Source organism: Drosophila gunungcola, chromosome 3R (genome assembly GCF_025200985.1).
Source record: "Drosophila gunungcola strain Sukarami chromosome 3R, Dgunungcola_SK_2, whole genome shotgun sequence".
In the NCBI taxonomy this organism is placed as follows: Eukaryota; Metazoa; Arthropoda; class Insecta; order Diptera; family Drosophilidae; genus Drosophila; species Drosophila gunungcola.
The window spans coordinates 20,663,883-20,683,386 of NC_069139.1; the positions used below are offsets into that span (position 1 = coordinate 20,663,883).

The 19,504-nt window shown below is 43.1% G+C and overlaps 2 protein-coding genes across 11 annotated transcripts; both read right to left on the minus strand.

Annotated features, from left to right (window-relative positions):
• Positions 1 to 35: 35 nt before the first annotated feature.
• Positions 36 to 13,182, minus strand: LOC128251780 (actin-binding LIM protein 2). Of its 7 annotated transcripts, none has more exons than XM_052978945.1 (11): positions 12,584 to 13,182; positions 6,375 to 6,685; positions 5,023 to 5,694; positions 4,513 to 4,569; positions 3,808 to 4,361; positions 3,574 to 3,747; positions 2,524 to 2,663; positions 1,828 to 1,934; positions 1,587 to 1,653; positions 1,285 to 1,526; positions 36 to 854 (listed from the first exon to the last, which is right to left on the minus strand). In XM_052978945.1, exons 1-11 carry the CDS (start codon positions 12,585 to 12,587, stop codon positions 741 to 743), a joined length of 2,442 nt encoding a protein of 813 aa, XP_052834905.1. In that variant the 5' UTR covers positions 12,588 to 13,182; the 3' UTR covers positions 36 to 740. The 7 variants fall into 7 exon arrangements, with proteins under 7 accessions (XP_052834905.1, XP_052834901.1, XP_052834900.1 ...); XM_052978941.1 differs by lacking the exons at positions 1,828 to 1,934; positions 12,584 to 13,182 and adding exons at positions 2,350 to 2,435; positions 6,843 to 7,020; XM_052978940.1 differs by lacking the exon at positions 12,584 to 13,182 and adding an exon at positions 6,843 to 6,997.
• An 864-nt stretch (positions 13,183 to 14,046) lies between these two features.
• Positions 14,047 to 19,504, minus strand: LOC128251783 (ubiquitin thioesterase trabid). Of its 4 annotated transcripts, none has more exons than XM_052978953.1 (9): positions 19,375 to 19,504; positions 17,822 to 17,988; positions 17,169 to 17,760; positions 16,892 to 17,111; positions 16,107 to 16,833; positions 15,684 to 15,928; positions 15,412 to 15,623; positions 15,147 to 15,295; positions 14,047 to 15,083 (listed from the first exon to the last, which is right to left on the minus strand). In XM_052978953.1, the coding sequence occupies exons 2-9, from the start codon at positions 17,947 to 17,949 to the stop codon at positions 15,005 to 15,007; spliced, it is 2,352 nt and encodes a 783-aa protein (XP_052834913.1). In that variant the 5' UTR covers positions 17,950 to 17,988; positions 19,375 to 19,504; the 3' UTR covers positions 14,047 to 15,004. The 4 variants fall into 4 exon arrangements, with proteins under 4 accessions (XP_052834913.1, XP_052834912.1, XP_052834911.1 ...); XM_052978952.1 differs by having other exon boundaries at positions 19,290 to 19,416; XM_052978951.1 differs by having other exon boundaries at positions 17,822 to 18,021; positions 18,895 to 19,402.

Below are 19,504 nucleotides of genomic sequence, written 5' to 3' on the forward strand. Positions count from 1 at the left end.
CTCGAAATGTTTGAATAATTGTAAACACGTTGACATTACTTTTGTCCTGTTTTATTATCTCTGGTTTATTCTTTGACATATTCTATTTAAATAAATAAATAAAATATTTAGTAATAAATAAAATTTGCATTATGATTTAGCGTAAATTTGATGCCACACATCTAACGTTTCGCTCTTTTCTGTGTGATTTTTCTGTAGGTACATTAATTTCTCATTCTTTGATGCACTTCTCGGTTCTTAAGCTGGTTAACATGATTGAATTAAAGTGTAATTTAGAAAAAAGTCCAGTTTATTTCTGCGTTTAATATACTTTGCACTGCGTATAAAAAGCCTTCATGCCGGACATGCATTGTTTAACTAATTTAATTCTGTATACACTTCGTTTTATTGGGATTTTCTGTTCCTTTCATATAGTTTTCAGTTACAATTTTGCGTTAGCGCAACTAATTCTTAAAAAAATAAACAGGAGCTGCCCGCTAGCTGCTCCGCACTGTAAATGTAACTATTTATTTAAATTTAGTTTAGTTGGTTTCACTTGCATCAACTATTTAAAGCGTGTTTCAAAACTGGCTGTGAAATTAGCATAGTTTCCCATTTCGTTTTCATTTTATATTGTTTTTCATCTTGTCCATATATGTAATAACCATCTGTTGTTAAGGTAAGTTGAATTCTTTTGGTTTCGTCGCAAACAGCCTCCACTTGGGTAGCTATCCTCGGATCCGGCGGCCCTAACTTGGCTCTTAGAAGAGCTTCACCCGCCGCTTCAGCTCGTTGCGCCGCCACTGAGGAAGCCTATAGAATTCCGACCTGGCGCACTGCAAGATGTGCTCGAACTCGATGTCCGACAGATGACGCTGAAATTAAATGGTTAATTAGTGTCCAGTTGCGTAATATAAACGGGGGTGTCTAAGAAAACTTTAAAGATTTAAAACCCTTAACGGTAATCATTATAGGTATTATTTAAAAAATCAAAAAACTGTGACTACATTTGATTTTTGTTTTACTCTTTAAGAACATTGGTTATTTTAAAGACCAAAAAAAAATACAAAAATACAAATAAAAATAGATTTTCTTTATTAAAATACAAGTTATTAAAATAAATTTTAATATTTTCTCTTACTTAAATTTTTTTTTTATTTAATAATTTAATTAACAAAAAATAAAAAAAAAATATTGTTTTTAAAGAATATTATAACAATTAAAAAATTGTAAAGTCTTTAATGAAATGGATAGCTTTACCAAAGGCTATCAATATAGCGTTTATTTAAGCCTTTCAGAACCTACCTCCAGGTTACAGCGATCAACGTCCGAAGGCAGACGATAGTTTGTGATTAGCAGTAGGTGATAGGGGTAGATCTTGGCCGGTTCGTGCACCAGCATCGAGTGTGCCATGTTGGGCAGACTGCGACGGATGAGTCCGGCCTGCGGATAGTGGTAGGAGAGGGCTCCTGAGTAAGTGCTCGAGGCGGGTAAGTCGCCGCCCATCAGGGCGCGTCTATCGCCCTCGGTGATCGAGTCCACAGATACTGCAAACGGATCATATTAGCAGGATATCCAGGAGGATATAAAAGGAGGCTTTAACTCACCCTCCGATTTGCCGCAGCTCAAATCTGTGCTGTGGGTTTTGTCGCCAAGTCCTCCATAAGAGAAGTCCTGTTTAAGAAAGGACATCCTTTTAGTAATCGGTTCTAGCACTTATGAGTCACATGCATATTAACCAAAATCAACCAAAAACCAGTGCAAAGTAACAGATGGCACTAACAAGTATTTAACCGAAAAAGGGATTCAAAGGATTCTACCGCATAACAACAACAAAAGCGGTCTTACAGTGGCACCATGCATCGTGGCCGCAGCGGATGTGGTGGAGCTGAATGTGTGGGAGCGTGGTGCTAGGCCGTATCCTGGTTTGGGCACATGGCGCAGCGCACTCACCACTGAGCAGAGTAGATGGTGTTCAAGTGATGTTGATGTTCATGATGCAAATGTTTGAGTTCACGTTTAGTCAGTGTGGATGGGTGTTAGTTTGTGGGTTGTTTTTGGGATGGTGTTAGGGCAACAATAGCATACACATAGATTCGTTTGGGTAGCATAGGAAGGGTAGGTAGGATTAAGACACACAATGAAGCAGCAGACCAACCAGTTGATATATTGTTAGTTCATCCAAGTGAGCAGTGGCAGCATTAAAAGGTGAGAGAAAGACAAACGAACACCGTCAGCAACAGATCGAGTTATAACTATTTGGGACTACATATGGGTTCGAGTGGTAGTGGGTAAGCTACAAGACACAACCGACAGCCCGGCACCGAGAGGATCTGATCTATGCGATCGAAAGCAGCAGGCAGCACTTACGGAGCTGTAGCCATTGCGTATATAGGGCAGAGTCGTCGTTTTGAATCCGTATCCGGGCTTGGGCGGCGATCGGTAGGAATGTATGGCTATAAACGTAATTGGGCTATATATAGTATCGGTATCGAATCGCTCGCCTGAAAAACGCGTCTTAGGCTAAACTGGTTAGAGGATTACCATTGTAACTGGGCGCGTTTCCCAGCGATTTGCCAAGCGAGCCGCGATAGCTGGTGGAGCGATCAAACATCTCGTCCTCGTAGAACGGCTTCTGGTGGTCCAGATTGCGCGAGGGCGAGGCCCCAATGGGCGATTCGTATCTGCAATTGCCGAATATGAACGTTAAATGTATGTATTATAAAATATATCTAATATAAAACAATGATGTTTTAATTGTTTTATATTAAACAACAAGCACAGCCAAATATGAAAAAAAATTAATTATTTTGTTGCATAACTTTGGTTGATTCAAATCACATTGAATCTTAAATATAAGATTGATATTCAAATATAGGATTTAAATACTTATGTACATTAGGGTGGCTCAAATTTGTACATTTAAGGCGCACCAAAAGAAAGTGGTTGAAAAATGCGTTGTAGGGATTGCGCATTGGCTATAAAGGTTATCACTCATACGCACTGTTGACTTTGATCAAAAACTTATTTTCATCCAGGTGGCGTAGACTTCTCCATATTTCGACTACATTTTAATCGATTTTAATAAGTTGACTGGGTGTAATATGGGAGAGATTTTTTTGCTTAAATTCGAGATGGCCCACGTGTCGAATGATAAATTTGGCACCTATTTCATCGCATAAAACTTAAAGAACAATTTTTTGGCTTTCGAATAGATTTTTTGTGTCTCAAAGCTCTGTTTTTTTTTGGATCACCCTAATGTACATATATTAACCTGATTTGAAATTATTATGCAGGTTAGAAAATTATTTGTAAACTGTTGCTGAAATCTTTAGCGTAACTTTAATCTTTAGTATTAGATGTGATATACCTAAACACATTAAACAGCTGCGAGTCTCAAAATAAACAAAACACATTCCCATAGAATTATTGCAATCTATAGTGTTTGCAATCTTATCGATCTAAAATTAAAACAAATAAGAACTGCAAGTAAGTGCAAAATACACAAGCTAAGAAAACAATTCTTAATAGGCCAACAATTACAAAATCAACTGATATTAAAAGCACTAATATCCTACAAAGTAAGTTACATACCTCAATTTGTACAGCGGCTCCTTGGAAGCAGAGGGCGTCCTGGAAGCGTTGCGAGGATCCAGGTTGTTCTGCTTCCACTTCCTGTACTTGGCGTGCTCCTTAAGGTCCTTGGCGATCGCAGAACCGATGCCCGAGTTGAGCTTCTCCAGCTGCTCGGCTTCGCGTTGCAGGCGTCTATTGTTGGAAGTGGAGTTTTAATAATAATTATACTAATATGATATTATTAACACCCACTGCTGTTCCTCGCCATTCTTGGCCTTGCCATTCTGCTTGCCATTCTCCACGTTCTCGTCCTCGTCGTCCGATGGGGGCACTCCCTTGTAGGTGTCACTGTACCGCCGCCGGCGCTCCGGATCCGTGTAGGGATAAGGCGGAGCGGGGAAGTCGTCCCGCTCGATCTTGGGCTGCTCGCCCGGCGGCGGCTTCTTGGCGGCCGGATAGTGCGACAGCTCGATAGGCTCCTCGTTGTTCATGCCCGGGCTCTTGGGCCGGGGCGTCTCCGAGCGGATGGCGTCGACCAGGACCTTCATGGCGCTGCGGGTCCGCGAGTGGGGACGCGACGGCGGTCGGCTGCCGGCCACGGAGCCCGCGTTGCTGGCCGTGGTAGCGTAGGAGGAGGGCCGGTGGAAGTGCGGCGACAGCGGCGTCTTGTCATACGGATCGATCGGCTTGCGCAGATAGTGCGGCGCATCCGTCAAATAGCTGTACGTGTAGATGCGCGAGATGTCCTCGGCATTGGGTCGCCCGTACTCCCGCAGTATCAGACCCGGACTCACCGTTCGATAGTGCTGCAACAAACAATCTAGTTAGTAAGTTCTTAACTCAAAGCAAATGTTCTACATGCAGTGCCGTGTGTTTTTCTTTGGAGGTTTAGTACATATTCAAAACGATGGCATAAAATGAAGGGGAATCAAGTAGAAGTAAAATCATAAAACAAACCTTGCGGCTAGAGGAATAAAGTGAACCATTAAAACTCGGAGTTCTGGAGCGGATGTACTGAAAACGAACGAAAAATAAAAACGCAAGCTAAAAACAACTAAAATGCAATAAAAGTGAAGTTATAAAATCATAAATTGCATGTGTTTGTGTGTGTGAATTGGTGCACGGGATGGTAAATTCAGATGGGCGATATTTCTATTACTATTGCTAGCCTTTCGGTTAAAAAAAGCTTTGCTTTACATATCAATAGAGTTTCTGGAGCTCATATATATATATATCAGAAGTTATATATATATATATATATATATTTATTGAAAATGGTCTGAAATATCACCCATCCCGACCAATTTTTTTGTTTTGTAATGGATGTGTAAGTGCTCTTTTTGTGACTTTTGCAGCATTCAAATTATTCAAATTAGTTGCAAGCTCAGCAGCCTTAAATTCGGGATCGTGTTGGATTCTCGTGCTGTTTCTCATTAGCGTTAGCCTCCCGGAGATCCGACTACCTACCATCTCGCTAAGGGCACTGGAGCTCATCCGGTCGCACTCGGTGTCCGTAAAGTTGCCGTTGGAGGCTCCTCCGACCACCGAGGTGTTGCCCCCGCCTCCGTTCAGGATGATGCCGGACTCAGAGGGACCCGGACCGCACCGCGGATGCCAGATGGCACTGCCCTGCAGGTACATCTCCTCGCCGTCGCCGAAGGGATCGCCGCACTTGGTGCAGCGGGCACAGGTCGGATGGAAGTGGTGGTTGTCGCCCGCCTGCAGCACCTTGCCGCTGATGAAGCGGCTGCAGTAGGCACACTTCACCCCGAAGCCCTTCTGGTAGCACTTCTCGCAGTAGGGCACCGCGTCCTTGCCCATGTACTCCCCGTTGAGCACCGCCTGGCAGGCCTTGCACCGGAAGCAGGACACGTGCCACTGCCTGTCCAGCGCCACCAGGGCCTGGCCCTCCTTCAGCAACTCGCCGCATCCGGCGCAGTCGTTGGGATCGTAGTCCTCCTTCAGGTGCGCCTTGTGCGAGACGACCCCTCCATGCTGCTGGTGGGCGGTGGCCCTCGTCGGACTCTCCGCCGGCGGAGCTGGCGAGGAGACGCCCCCACCGACCGCCTGGCGACTGGGCGACACTGGAGCCCCAGAGACGCACTGCTCGCAGAGCACCTCCTTTCCGGTATTGGTCACCTGAAAGTGCATGTGAAAGGGATTAGAATGTTTTTGATGAAAAATAGATCTTCCCAAACTAGACTTTTATTCGGTTTGGAACCACATATGTATTAAACTTCTACATTAAATTATATTGACTTCAAATCTTTAGAGCTTGCTGTAGCCCTTGTATAAACCAATCTTGTATTGTATTTGTACTGTATTTATAGCACTTCATAACGCTACAAGCTACGAGCTTATATATTTCTGCGCTATACACATATGACATGTATTATTTAAAAATAAACATTTTATAAACGTATTATCCTATACACAATTATTATTTAAATTGATTTATTTAATTAACTAAAACCGCTCTAAGTTTATTAAACTCGATTTGAATGCAAGCCATTTTACGGGTTTGGGGTATTTCTAAAACGTAAGGCCCATTTTACCTATATTATTTCAGTTTTATTAAGAATCAAATTAAATTTACATTTAAGGTTTGGAATCTTCTATTAAACTTCTGTGTTAAGATATATTAAGGCCCAATGAAGGGCACTTTCAAATTTCTAGAGATTTCTTTGCTACCTGGCATAGAACAAGCTATTTAAGTGTTGCTGGCAACGGAGAGATTACGTATTTACGTTAAGGCTATACTTTTCTTCGAGTTGAAGACTCCATGACTCGACTACATTTCGAGGTACACAATGACTTACCTTGCTTCCCGACTTAAAGGGCTGCTTGCACTTGGAGCAGGTGAAGCACTTCTGGTGATAGGTCTTGCCCATGGTGCTGACCACCTCGCCCTCCACGTACTGCTGGCAGTTGGCGCACTTGGTGCCGTACAGCCGCTGGTAGTCCGGTATGCAGTAGTAGGCGCTGTCCTTTGTGAAGAATCCGCCGGTGGCCAGCGACTTCTTGCACTGGCAGCACTGGAAGCAGGCCTTGTGGAAGTGGTTGTCCGCCACGCGAAGCACCTCGCCGGAGCACTTTTTCGTGCATTTTGCACAGTAGATTTTTTGTTTACCTGTTGGCGGGGGATGGAGGAGAAACAAGAGATCACCGGTTAGTTGAGCTTGGGCCAGTCGCTTTCAATCCAATTCATTCAATCAGCGCTATCGCCAGATTACGTATACGCAGTGTTGCGCTGATGTCATATGCATGTGATGCGATAATGCCCCAACCTTGCCCCGTTTGGCCGCTCTCAGTTTGCAGCCCCATTCCGAATGTGCGAGGGTATATCGGTATATCGGTCTGTCTATGGATGTTCTGTATATATGTATCCGTATATCGTATGGCACAAATATTAGTTACATGTGTGTCCGTCCCCCACACTTGTTTGCCCATATTGACAGTCTCAGGCAGGCCAACTGTTCTACACACCCCGACATACCCGTAAATCGTTCTTAGGCCGGTGTGACTCATGCGCCTGGCAAGCAATTAATCTTATCATTGATAAGGCCAAGGGCAGCACACACTTACCGCCAGATATTTTATTTATATAAAAAACCAGCACACACACTTGCCGTTCGTTAATGTACACAACTGTGGAACAGGTTAAATAGATCTGACATGGAACCTCCACATTTGCATGCATGTCAGTATATAAAGTGTGGGAAATATCCCAGTAAATTGCAAATAAACATCAAGGTGGAATGGGGCGAAAAACGAAACCCACTCAGCAGCAAAGATAACAAAAGGTGCATTCATAAAAATTTACCAAGAATGCGAGAAGGGTCAAAATTGCAACCTTTTGAGAAACGCTGAAAACAAAGCGATTTCTTGGAAGGCACTTCAGTATTGCTTTATCCAGTTTATTTGAGCAAAAGTCATCTAGATAATTATAAGCCTTATCACCTGTTTGATCAATGACCTAACAAGACCAAGGTATTTGTTTGCTGGTTTATTTTTTCCTATTTTTTTTTGCACTAAATGGGAAAGGGTATTTTCGTAAAGATTTTACTGTGTTAATTATCAAAAAGTTGGTTCCGTTTTTTAAAAGACTCGAACAATAAGAGCAAATTGTTTGGACATTTCGGTATGTTGTTTTGTTAATAATATTTTGACATACAGAGGAGCTTTCCAAAAAAAAGTGGCAAAGAATTATGTACAGAATCTACAAATCCATTTATCATGCGTTAGCTTACATGCTACCACATAATATTCTTATACGTTTTGAGACAGTCAACCCGTTGTCTTTCGTTGACTTTCATGTAGGGGATCCAGAACGCAGAACTCAGAGCACAGAACCCAGAACCATGACGGCAGAACGCATCGAAACTAATTGTTGGCCATGACTGATGTGTTGATCTGTTCTGGCGGCTTTCTTGTCCACCAGAGGCAGTCGGCGGCAGCAGTCTGCGGTTGATTAAATAGACGGCAGAACAGCACAACCACACAACGGCTAAAAGCAGCCGGTTGCAGCGTATAAAGAGGGTATATAAATACATATATGTATGGAAGCCAAACCACATTATAGCGCGCCGTCTGAACACTTTTTCCATCTCTCTGTTGTTTTTTCAGGCCTTTTGGATTTTTTTTGTTTTTTCCACAGTTTGGTCTAAAGTTGTTGCCTTTTTGGGTTACTTCCAAAATAGAAATTATTGATAAGCCCGGAGCTCAAGTGTATGAATGCCGTTAACTTGTTTTATAATAGTGACGTATGCCGCATAACGGTACTAGCCTTTATCTTATATTATAACGGTTATATGAGGTATAATGCTTAGTTAGAACCACAAGTAATACAATACAAGAGAATTACTCAAGATATAGCTTATTGATTGTGTGTTTACTCTAATCTTCAACCCATAATCTTGTAAGAAGTGTGTTAGTTCCACTCATGATTGAACTGAAAATATTTTAATAAAGGTTACAGTCTCGGGAACATATGTAAGTATAACTTAATTGTCTGTTTATTGGATATCTTGTTCTAAGTGCAATGAACTTTGCCATAAATAAAAATGCATAAAAAGACCCTCCAAGCTGTCCATTATACATACATGATTTCAAGGGAGTGCCGTGCTCATTATCAGTTCTCCCCACTGTTTGTTTTGATATTAAACCCAATACCTCTACTCAATATATGTATGTTAACGATTGCTTTGCAAAGTCAATCTGCCAAACTACCTACACAGCGATTATAATATATACACAAATTCAAGAATGAATATTTATTTGTGCGGTGACGGCACCGAAATTTTTCACAGCCAGCGGTCCAGTGGGAATGACACACGACCTGATAGTACAGATACAGATACAGATACAATGATGAGCGCTATAGCAGATACAGATACAGGGGCTTTCGTCACCAACGTGGACTTCCGTCCCCGCGGCAAGCGGTACGTGAGTGTATGCGTGCGGGTTTGTTTAAAGTTTGTGTACGTGTTTCGCTACTTTTAATTAATTTCATTTATGTTTTCCTGCCTTTCGGCTTGTTTATTATGCAATCACACACATTTTTCCGCAATTTGCATATTGATTTTGGCGTTTTGTTTATTGGGTTCTCAGCTCTTTTTTTCCCGCATTAACAGCCACCCGATAATTGGCTAACAAATCCAGCGAAAATTACATTTTTATGCAACAGAGAGCCGGCAAAGCGGCGTCGTCGTCGGTTCCAAGTTAGTACAATAAAAGTTTGAGCGCACATTTTCAGTGTTATTTTATTGTAATTGCGCAGAGCGATTTTAGTGTCGGTGATGATGTCATCGTCGAGGTTCGAGCTCCGGAGTTGTGCGAGTACGACTACGAATATCTGCCACAACTTGGGACCGTCCCGCAAACAAACTGGTTGGGCTGCGCTGGAGCACGCTCGAATTTGAAATACAAACAAACAATACGAAATACGAAATACGAAAAGTCGGTCCGAAAATATATAATAAAAAACCCGTCCGGCTGCCAGGGGGCAAGTCCAAGGTTACAGTCGCATTTTTCGAACATGCCTCAGCGGCCCCATCGATCCGATGTGGAGAGGTCAAGCTGCAGGGCAGCGAAAATATTTTAATTAATTTCTGCCGCGCCCAAAAAGCCAAAACAAACCTAACCTTAAAGGGGAAAATTACAGCAATATAGTCGGGAAACATATAGCCATACACAACAAAAACTGTCTGTCGAAATATAAATATATAACCATAATATTGATACTTACTAAATATTTACATTTTCTGCCACATAAAGTATTTATTTTTTCAAACGAGACGAGTTTTTTAAAAAGTTTTATTATAATCTCCCCAGAGTTTACAAATTATAAGCCAAAACAGATATTTATTACTGATTTTATAGCAGAAGATACAAAGTTTTTAAGTACTATGAACTTTAAAGCTGCATAGTTACACATTAATTTTTTGTGTGCAAGAAAAATCGAATTGGAAAAGTGGAAAGCCAATAAAGCCAGAGAGAGAAACGACCTTCGTCACTGGCACGACATGCACTCAATGCGCATTGTGCGAGTTCACCATGAGCAAGTGCGTCAAATCCTTGACTGAATTCGAGCAGGATAATGTCGAGGACAAAGCAGGTCAAGGCGACAGGCGGAAACAGGTGGAGCGCGGTGGGAACGCCACTCCGACCCCTCCGACATGCCTGGAAATGAGCTAGCTGGCAGACAATAAATAAAACCGAAAGCAAACATCGCTCTCTTGTGCATTCCACTGCCCACTGTTCACCCACGAATGGTCTGTTTGTACGCACAAACATTTCTAGTTTGGAAGAGCAATAACATAATATACACAAATGTATATTTGGCAAAGCAAATCAACAGTTGTGGCCACTAAAGTATGAATCCGAAATCCATTAAAGTTTTCGTACCTCATTTAATAAGCTTCTGTGTATTGAATAAAATAATAATAATAAAGATAAAAAATATAATACTTTACATCATAAAGAATTATGAAAAATGATCAATGATCAAAAATTGCACTTCAGAAGGTATCCCAGGTATAAAATATAATGCGAAAATTTCTGTTTATATTTAAATATTTTAAAACTCTCTAGCTATCCAAAAGCACGGCAGATTTTTATCATGTCTTGACCGCTGCTATACATAGATATATGCTTGTATCTTTCCCGCATTACTCATCAAATTTAAACTGCTCTGCAAGTGTTTTTTTTTATGCTGTGCTACCTGACGCATCGCACTTACATATGTATGTATATACATATATACCCAAAGTTAGATTAGAGTTTTCGGTGCTTCGGTCGATTTGAAAGTGCTTCCTGTATGCTTATTAGAAGAAAAGTGAAAAGAGCAGCCCCACACACAAATGCATCTGATGACGCTGCGTCTACGAAAATAGCATTCAATTAGGCAAGTGAACGGGTGGGGGAGGGGGTGGAAAATGGGTGGGTAGGGGAGGCGGAATGGGGGACACGACATAAGAGGAGATGCCACTTTCTATGCAAGTGCTCTGACCTATATAACCCCGCCTGGGAAACGCTACGAAACACCATGAAATGCACGACGGAGACGAACAAATCAACGGACAAAATAAATGAGAAAAATCCCACTAAATGAATGAGCGGGGGGTGGTGATCGGGGAGTCGTTCGCCCCTTTCGTTTTCATTTGAGCACGAGCAAACGAGCCAAACGAAAAAGGAAACCCAGTGGAAGTCAATGCGCTCGCCATGAGTTCATGTCGAGCAGTTGTTGCCGCCTTAGCCGGAGATGGAGATTCGGATGGCTATTGTTAAGCCTTTTGCGACAAGGAGCGCCTGCACATTATGGGGTCCACCACATGGACGTCCACGTCCACTTCCCCATCCTCACAAGTCCAACTCAATTAGGCATTTTAGGCACGCATGCGACTACTTGTAGTCGAAACACATCCACTCGGAAAAAACAGTCAACTGTTTTATATTTATTTTTTACTTATCATCGAGGAATGTTGGCTCATGTCTCATAGACTTAAAATCTTATTACTCTTTAGTAATTAAGAAAAATATCATTTTGATAAAATAAAATGTAAAATGTAAAATGTAATCTAAATTCTCTTGAAAAGATCTCTATTAATTTCAAAACTACAGCTTAGGTCCAAAAAAGTATGCAATGATACATCTTGTTCCAGTTATTAACTGAAAGAAAACCTGGATATTTCAAGTTAACCGAGATTTTTAATGAACATAAGAAATTATCCAAAATGTTTCCCTCACAAAGTGGAAGGCATAACACCTGTTTTTCCCCCAGTGTATGCACATGAACTCAATTAGGGCCAGTAGCGGAGTAGCCGAGTAATTAATCATTGACAATACAAGTACATACAAGTCTCGAATAGCGGTATAAAAGCCCTTTGCAACGGCAACCGGAGATGGCAGCAAAGCGAATGTAAGAATCCCAGAGCCCATTCACATCGAACGGTTTACAGGTTATTCGAGAGCGTCTCTCACGGCGGGGACGCCCTAACGGTATCGTGTGTAATTGCAGTGCATGCACAAGCACTTTGAGGTTTATTCGGTCAGGTTTTTAGCTTCTCGCTCCTCCTTCTCTGATATCACCTCAATTTGGGGCGAAAAATGAAATAAAGAAGCAAACACGAAACTTGTTCTTACAACAACACTGACGTCATCGCCTTGGTCGCAGCTGAGAAATTAAAATAGGGAGTGGACGTGGACTACAATCATATGCGAGTGGGGCAGTGTTAGTGAGAGAGCGGCGAGGAGGAGATCCAACTCTCAGCTGACCGTTATTGATTGATGACCGACCCACCGGTCGGTCCAAGTGGGAGTGAGGGCGCGAGACGGGACGGGGAAAACAGGAGAGAGAACACCTGAGACCATTCCCTCTTCTTAACCACTCCCGATACGATAAGGCCGATAATGCCATAATGCTGCTATCGCACCACCCACCACCCCCTTTCGATAACTTTGCGCAGACACACACACGCACACATACATAAAAGAAGAGAGAGTATCTGTGTGTCGGAAGATAACTTACCCATGGCAAGATACTTTATACTGCTATGCTCTTCGCTCTTGCGCCTGCAAAACGGGGGAGGGATTCGCACAAACACTAGAACAGAGAGACACACACGGTGAAAGCACAAATACTCGCGCACAGGTCACCACTACTTCCTCTTCACTTCACTAACAAAATTTTCCTTCTGCTTAGATTTTTTCTATTTGTATCTTTCGCCGTATGCATTCGCAATCTGCGTAGCGCGATTGTGAGTGTGAGCTTGTGAATTTCGGTAAGAGAGTGGTTGCTGTGTTCGCAAACGACGAAAGTAAGTTTTGCGTTTTGCAATTACGCTTGTGGACTCGCAAATTTAATTCGCCGACAAAGAACACAGGGAAAAATGGTGGCTTTTTAAGTGCCTGAAAGTCTGATTCTCAAATCCAAATCCGAGCTGCGACCAGAAAACACCGCACCGCACCAGCAACGAAACCGACGGCAGCAAAAAAAACGACTAAGTATCTGAGAGATACCGCTCGGACGGTAAAAACATCGTGCTCTGAAAAATACACTAAAATAGGCACAAAATGTACTGCACAGATAAAAAATACGGAAAGGTAGAGAACGTGGATAAGTTTCAACTGGTGCAAAACTTGGCTAGAAGAGAGCGTAAAGCGTGAGCTAGAGGTTACATAGGGAATAAATCCTAAATAAACATAAAAAAATAATTAAAATTATTATTATTAAATATGTGTTTGGGTACTATATGATAATAAAAAACAGAACTAATAGAAATCAGCACACAAATGCACGATGGTGATAAAAATGGAATAAAATTAAAAAATATCGAATGACAACTGACTTAAATAAGCTATGTTACAAGAACACATCCTAATCTCTTGCCCTACCTTATCCCTGTAACCATTTTAGCAAACCCTATATACAACAATTATAACTGTCGTTGCTGAAACAAATCTCATACATAAACTTAGAATTGTTCAAACTGTTTTTTTTTTTTCATTTTTTTCAATTAGCACTTTAAGACCGAAATATTTGCTAAAAAATATTTTTTTTTAATTTCAATAATTAGTCATAAAACACAGTTTAAATATAACATAATATGAGTAATAAATATTAGATAATTAAATTAAATATTTTTCTCAGAACAATTTTTTAAAAATTCTCTTTTTTTCGCCATTCTAACTGTATATAACCCCTAAACTAATTAAATAATGCCACCTTAAACGAGCGGAAGGCCATATTCGTGAAAAAAAAATTACTGCTATGCTCTTAATTTAGTTAGCTGTTAGTTTTTACTAAAAGCTAGCTTTATATAAATAAATAAATAAAAAAGCTATGTTACAGGATAAAATGTTCTATAATTTGTTAATTACAAGTTAACAACATTAGCTAACAAAAAATTTTTAAATAAACCTTCAAGTCATTATAAATTTAAATTTTTGATATAATAAACTCTTTTTTTTCAGAAGAATTAAAACCAATCATTTTAAGCATTTGCTTTCGTTTAAATCTTTACTTAAAACTTTTATTTAAATAAGTGATTTCTTTTTTATGCGTTTTGCGTGTACATTTGCACAGTAAGCTTTCTTAAAAGGTAGTAATAATAATAATTGTAATAACATTACTAACAAAAATAATAATGAGATAAAATTCCATTTATAATACAGTTAGAGTAAAATTCATTATGTTATTGGCCCTTTGTTCAACTTTCTAGAACCATAGGATTTCTATATATGTTATATAATTATATATATTATATTTATAGGCATGAATGTGTAATGATTCATAATAATTCCAAAAAGTGTTTTATAAACTATCAATTAACATTTCAATGACGATTTCATATTCACCGACAGTATTACTATGCTGTGTACTCGCCACCTGTTTAAAATGTAATAGGTCATTGAGATTTGTAATAATTTAAGCCCGCACCGTCGACGGTTTTCGTGGGTGTTCATAGGTGTATGCGTTCCACCGCTTAAGTTCTCTTCTGCCTGTCGGCCACGTATTCATTTAATGGATTGTTTGAGATGTGAGTGTAAATAGATCTACCAGTGTATAGCTTCAATTTCGTTTACTATATGGTCTACAATGCCTCGGCGACCCAGTGTGAATAAATTTGACTAAAATCAACGAACGTTGAATTGGGAACGGATATGATATACATTCGTCAATCAATCTATTTCGTACTTTGCTGCATAACCTTTAGTTTGCCTTCAATTTAGTTACAACTACAACTTTTCAACTGCTTGCAATATTTCCATATGTATTCTCTATAGTTTCCTTTAGCTAACTGCGAGTGCAAGTGTGTAGGATCTGCACTTGTTCTTCACCTCTCAACATCTTCTGCTAGCGATCGCCAAAAGTACAAAATAAGGATATTCAATATTCAATAATATGCACACAAATCTAATCTAAAGCTGGTTGACGGATGTGTCGCAATTACTCCTCGTCCGAGTCGCCATCACTGGAGTAGTGTGTGATTTGGGGTCGACGAATGAAGGGCGCCGTTATCACTTGTCTGCAAGGCAGGTCAAAAATTAATCAGTAATTAATCTTTGGCAAAAGATCAAGTCACGCTTACGCAATGCGGCGGTAGTGATTAAGCCACTCTTCCAGCATCTGGGCGACCAGCAATGGACGTTTGCTGAGCTTCTGTTGCGCCACCAGCAGCCCTCCATCGGTTACGCACACATCCAGCCAGTGGCGCATCATCGACTCCTCGTTGCCCACCTACAAAGAAACAAAGAATTGTAATAAGCTCATTGTTTTAAATACTAAATACTAATTTGGTTAAAGGCAACTCGGTTGATTGCCAAATATATATAAGTTACTTAAGAATCTCTCACCTCGGACTGTGTGAGGAAATGTATGGGCAAAAGCTTCAGTTCACAGTCCATCAGCGGCAGGTACGTCACATCCTCGACGTCGTCGCGCCGTCCATCGATGCGCGTGAAGGGTTCCATGGGCACCAGGGCGCTGAAGTGGCCGCGCGTATAGCCCAGTGCTATCGGTGACTTGGTGCAGAAGTTTTGATCCCAGAACAAAGGCAAGTAGACACCTGGAATGCAAGACAAAGAAATTAATGCAATGAAAGAAAACAAAAGTCGATCGAAATCACCTTCGAATCGCGCATAGCCGATGTCCTCGCCCCGAAAACTCTTCACGTACTTGACGCCGTACACGATGATGGGACGTCGAAGGATGTGCGCCAGCGCAAAGATGTGCAGCTGCTCCAAAGACGATCCCGGTTGGCTGGCCAGCGAGAGAAGTGTGCTCCAATCCTCCTCGAACTGCGAGTCCTCCAGCGTGAAGTGCAGCATCGAAGCCTGCAGCATCTCGTACTCTTTCCAGCGAGTAAAAAACCTACAATAAAATGGCAAAGATGTTAGTTTTGGGTAACTTACATCGGCATACAATGTTTAATATTTAATAAGGAAAAACATTTTTTTGTAAATATTACATGATCATAGGTTCTTTGATCACAATTGTAAATTAATATCATTTCTTGACAGATGAATAAAAAGACGAATGTTTCACTTACACGTGTCCGCACTGGTGCAGTGTATCAGCGAGTGCCCGCCGCAGGATGTTGTCGCGATCGAAGACGCCCCAGGTGGCCTGCATGGCTGAGTCCAGAAGGCAGTCGCCCGCGCTGCGGTTCCACAGGACGAACATCCGGGAGCTGAGGCGAGCAGTGATCTCCAGCGACCAGTTCAGAGCCGGCGGCGGCGTCTCCAGCTGCTTTTGGGCGTCGCGGTCGAGCAGCTCATCGTAGAGCTGTTCCTGTATGGGGATCGGCAGCTCCTCAATCTCGGCGGGGAGGGCGAAGGTGGCGTGCTTTTGCACATAGTGGCAGGGGAGGCCGGACTTGCGCAGGCGCAGGGTATTGGCAAAGTGGCGCCGGATGTCGGCCGCCAAGTCGGGAGCCACGTATGACGGTACGCGCTTGATGCCCGGCCCCGAGCCAGAGATCTGGGCCAGCAGCATGGGCAGCATCTCCTCGCGATGAAACCGAATGGCCAGGTGGATCAGGGTGTGGCCCACGTCGAAGGCCGAGTTGCGGTTGAGAGCGGCGATCTCCGTGCTGGTCAGCGAGCGGGCAGGGTTGCCGCCGCAGGACAGGTATGCCTCCACGGCGCTGTAGTTGTTCTCTACGACGCCCAGGCAGGCGTTCAGCCATTGCCAGTCCACCTGGCGCCGGATTTGACGCTGGCGGCGCTCCTGCCGCTCTTGCAGCGTATCACAGTTGTTGATGGTTTCCGAAGAACCTGGAAGGGGAAATTGATTAGTCAATCATCCCGTCCGAATCCTGATTTCAGCCCTTACCCAGTTGGTAAATGTGCTTCTTATTGAATGAGTTGTTGACGCTGACGGTGTCCACGTTTTGTTGCTGCTGCTGCTGCTGCTGCTGTTGCTGATGCTGATGCTCCTCCTGGCTGTTTAGGCTAGAGGAGGCGTGCAAGTCGTTCTGCGACCCACTGATCTCCCTCGTCTTGCCGCACATGGAGCACTTGATGCTTCGCGGCCAGTTCTCGTAGGTGCACGACTGGGAAGGATAAATGCTTTCAGTTACTATGGATAGGATAGCCTGCCTGGAACATACGTTACACGCCCACTTGGCCACATAGCACTGCTTATGCTGCGGCGCTGGGACGGCTGCGGAGGAGGAGGATTCCCGCTGCTGCTGAGGCTGCAGCTGGAGCTGCATCTGCTGCTGGTGGGCAGGCTGTCGGTGCTGGGACTGCGACTGCGACTGGTTGTGGGATGCATTGGCGAGGTTGTTCAGGTGCGTGGCATCGTCGATGCCCGGACTGAGGCTCAAGCGATTCGAGGCCGTGGCCCCGATTAGCTGGGCCGGCTTCTTGGCCAGGTTCTCCTCCGATCCGCTGATGCGAAGGGCTTGCAGTGCCTCCCCTGCGCGTTCCGCATCCGCCTCGTTGTCCCTATTGCCCCGCTCGATGACCACCTCGCCGCCGCGCTTCGTGCAGCACTGGATGCACCGCAGGCTGCGCGGCCAGTTGAGATAGGTGCACACCTTGCAGGGCCACTTTTCGCTGTCCGCCACGTTGCTCTGCCGCGCCTGGTTCGGCGGCTGGAGCGAGTAGCACGTGGACGAGGGCGTGGGCGACATTACGGCCACTTCAACGGCAGCCGCCTCCTCCGTATTGCAGCTGCTGTCCTGCGCCGGACTCAGACTGCAAATGAGTTGAATAATGAGCAAGAGTGGTACGTCAGAGCTCGACAGGATTGCCTTACCGGAAGATGTCCTCGTTGAGCAGCGGCTTTGAAGCCTGGCACATGGTGCATTTTAGCGAGGATGGGTAGTTCTCGTAGGTGCAAATTTCACATTTCCATTTCTGCGCATCGTCTTTGGTATCGCACATCGTTTTGTGCGCGGAGCCAGCCAGAGTGATGCAGTTGCTCTGTTAATGAACGGTGTTGGATGTTAGCTTTGTCTACAAGAATGCAGGGGAAATATATAGTTTACATGGTTATCACAATTAAATTAGGCTCAAAACGTTGGTTCTATAATGGTCAACTTCCAATAGATATCGTTGATTCAATATAATGGATAATATAAAACTAAGATACAAGTTTTCTTAAAGAAACAAGCTGGCGACTTACGATATGATATGATAATTTCTTACTGTCCGACCAGAACATTACAAAGCTGTCACAGGAATATTTGATCTAAATGTTTATATTTACTTTTGTTTTTGTGATAACCTAGACTCCGCAAATAAGTTTGTTCAATGTTTAACCTCTGTATCTTTTAGCCTGCCTTAGGATATTTAATCCGCTGATGTGGAATACAATTTAACCTGGGTAACGAGGGAAATACTAATAGAAATTATACGTTACACAAACAAAGTGGGATCGGACCACTCTGACCTAAGACCGCCTTGGAAATATGCCACCTGCAAGGGTATTCCCATATTCGGTGCCCGCCACCACCGTTCCCAACTTGTTAATAAGGTCAAACAACGGTTAGCGAAGCAGAGGCAATGTCCTTGACCCTGAGACATAATTCGCAGATACATCCACAGATACATCTGCTTGGCTCGGTTCCCCCAGTGGCGTCACAGTCAACCTTCGGGGGTCTCGGTCCCTGGGATTGAATTGGATTGGATTGGGTCTGGTGCTGGCTATGGTACTGGTGGTAGTGGTGGTGCCACTACTGGGTCGCTTGCAATTGTTTCTTGTCATTATTCGCTTGTGTATAAATGTATGTATCGCGTGCGATGTACGTGGGTATGTAAGAGGGGGGTGGGGAGAGGGTTTTCGCGCTAGTTTCTTATTGGGATTCTCCCCGTGCCATCCCACAGTACCTGGCGCAGAAATTCGCAAGGCCTTTTGCAGCAGTCCCAGAAAACGCGACTGCGACGGCGTTTCAATTCGATTCGATTTAAATATATAACACTGGCGCTGTCACAATCACAATAGGGCCAAGAAATCGGCCCGCGAGAGCTATGGTAGCTATATAGGTATTAGTATTGCTATAATCGCGTCAGCCACCCGCGCCCGCAGCAGCGTCGATATAGCCGTCGATCCAATATTGCCAGTAATGCGGGCTGGCAGGCAGGAAAATCACAATTACAAAACAAAGACGAGAAAAACTTTCACTCGATTTTCGATTTGGGGATTTTCTTCAGCAATTTTCTTGCTTATTTTTCAGTTGTAGTTGTTTGGGGAGCGAGACACGATACTGCCCGGACACACTCACAGCGACACACTCACGCACGGCAGCTCTTAGTGCAAGGAATTTGGAATTTGGATTATTTGGAAACAGCTAATTATTTATTTTTTACATTATTGCGAGGGCAATCATCTGGTTCTCTGTTCGCCTATCGACAGTTATCGGTGCTCCATCCCTGATGGCCAGTGCTGGAAAGGGACTTGGTCAGGTCTAGTGTGACCATATTGATGCCATGGTCCAGT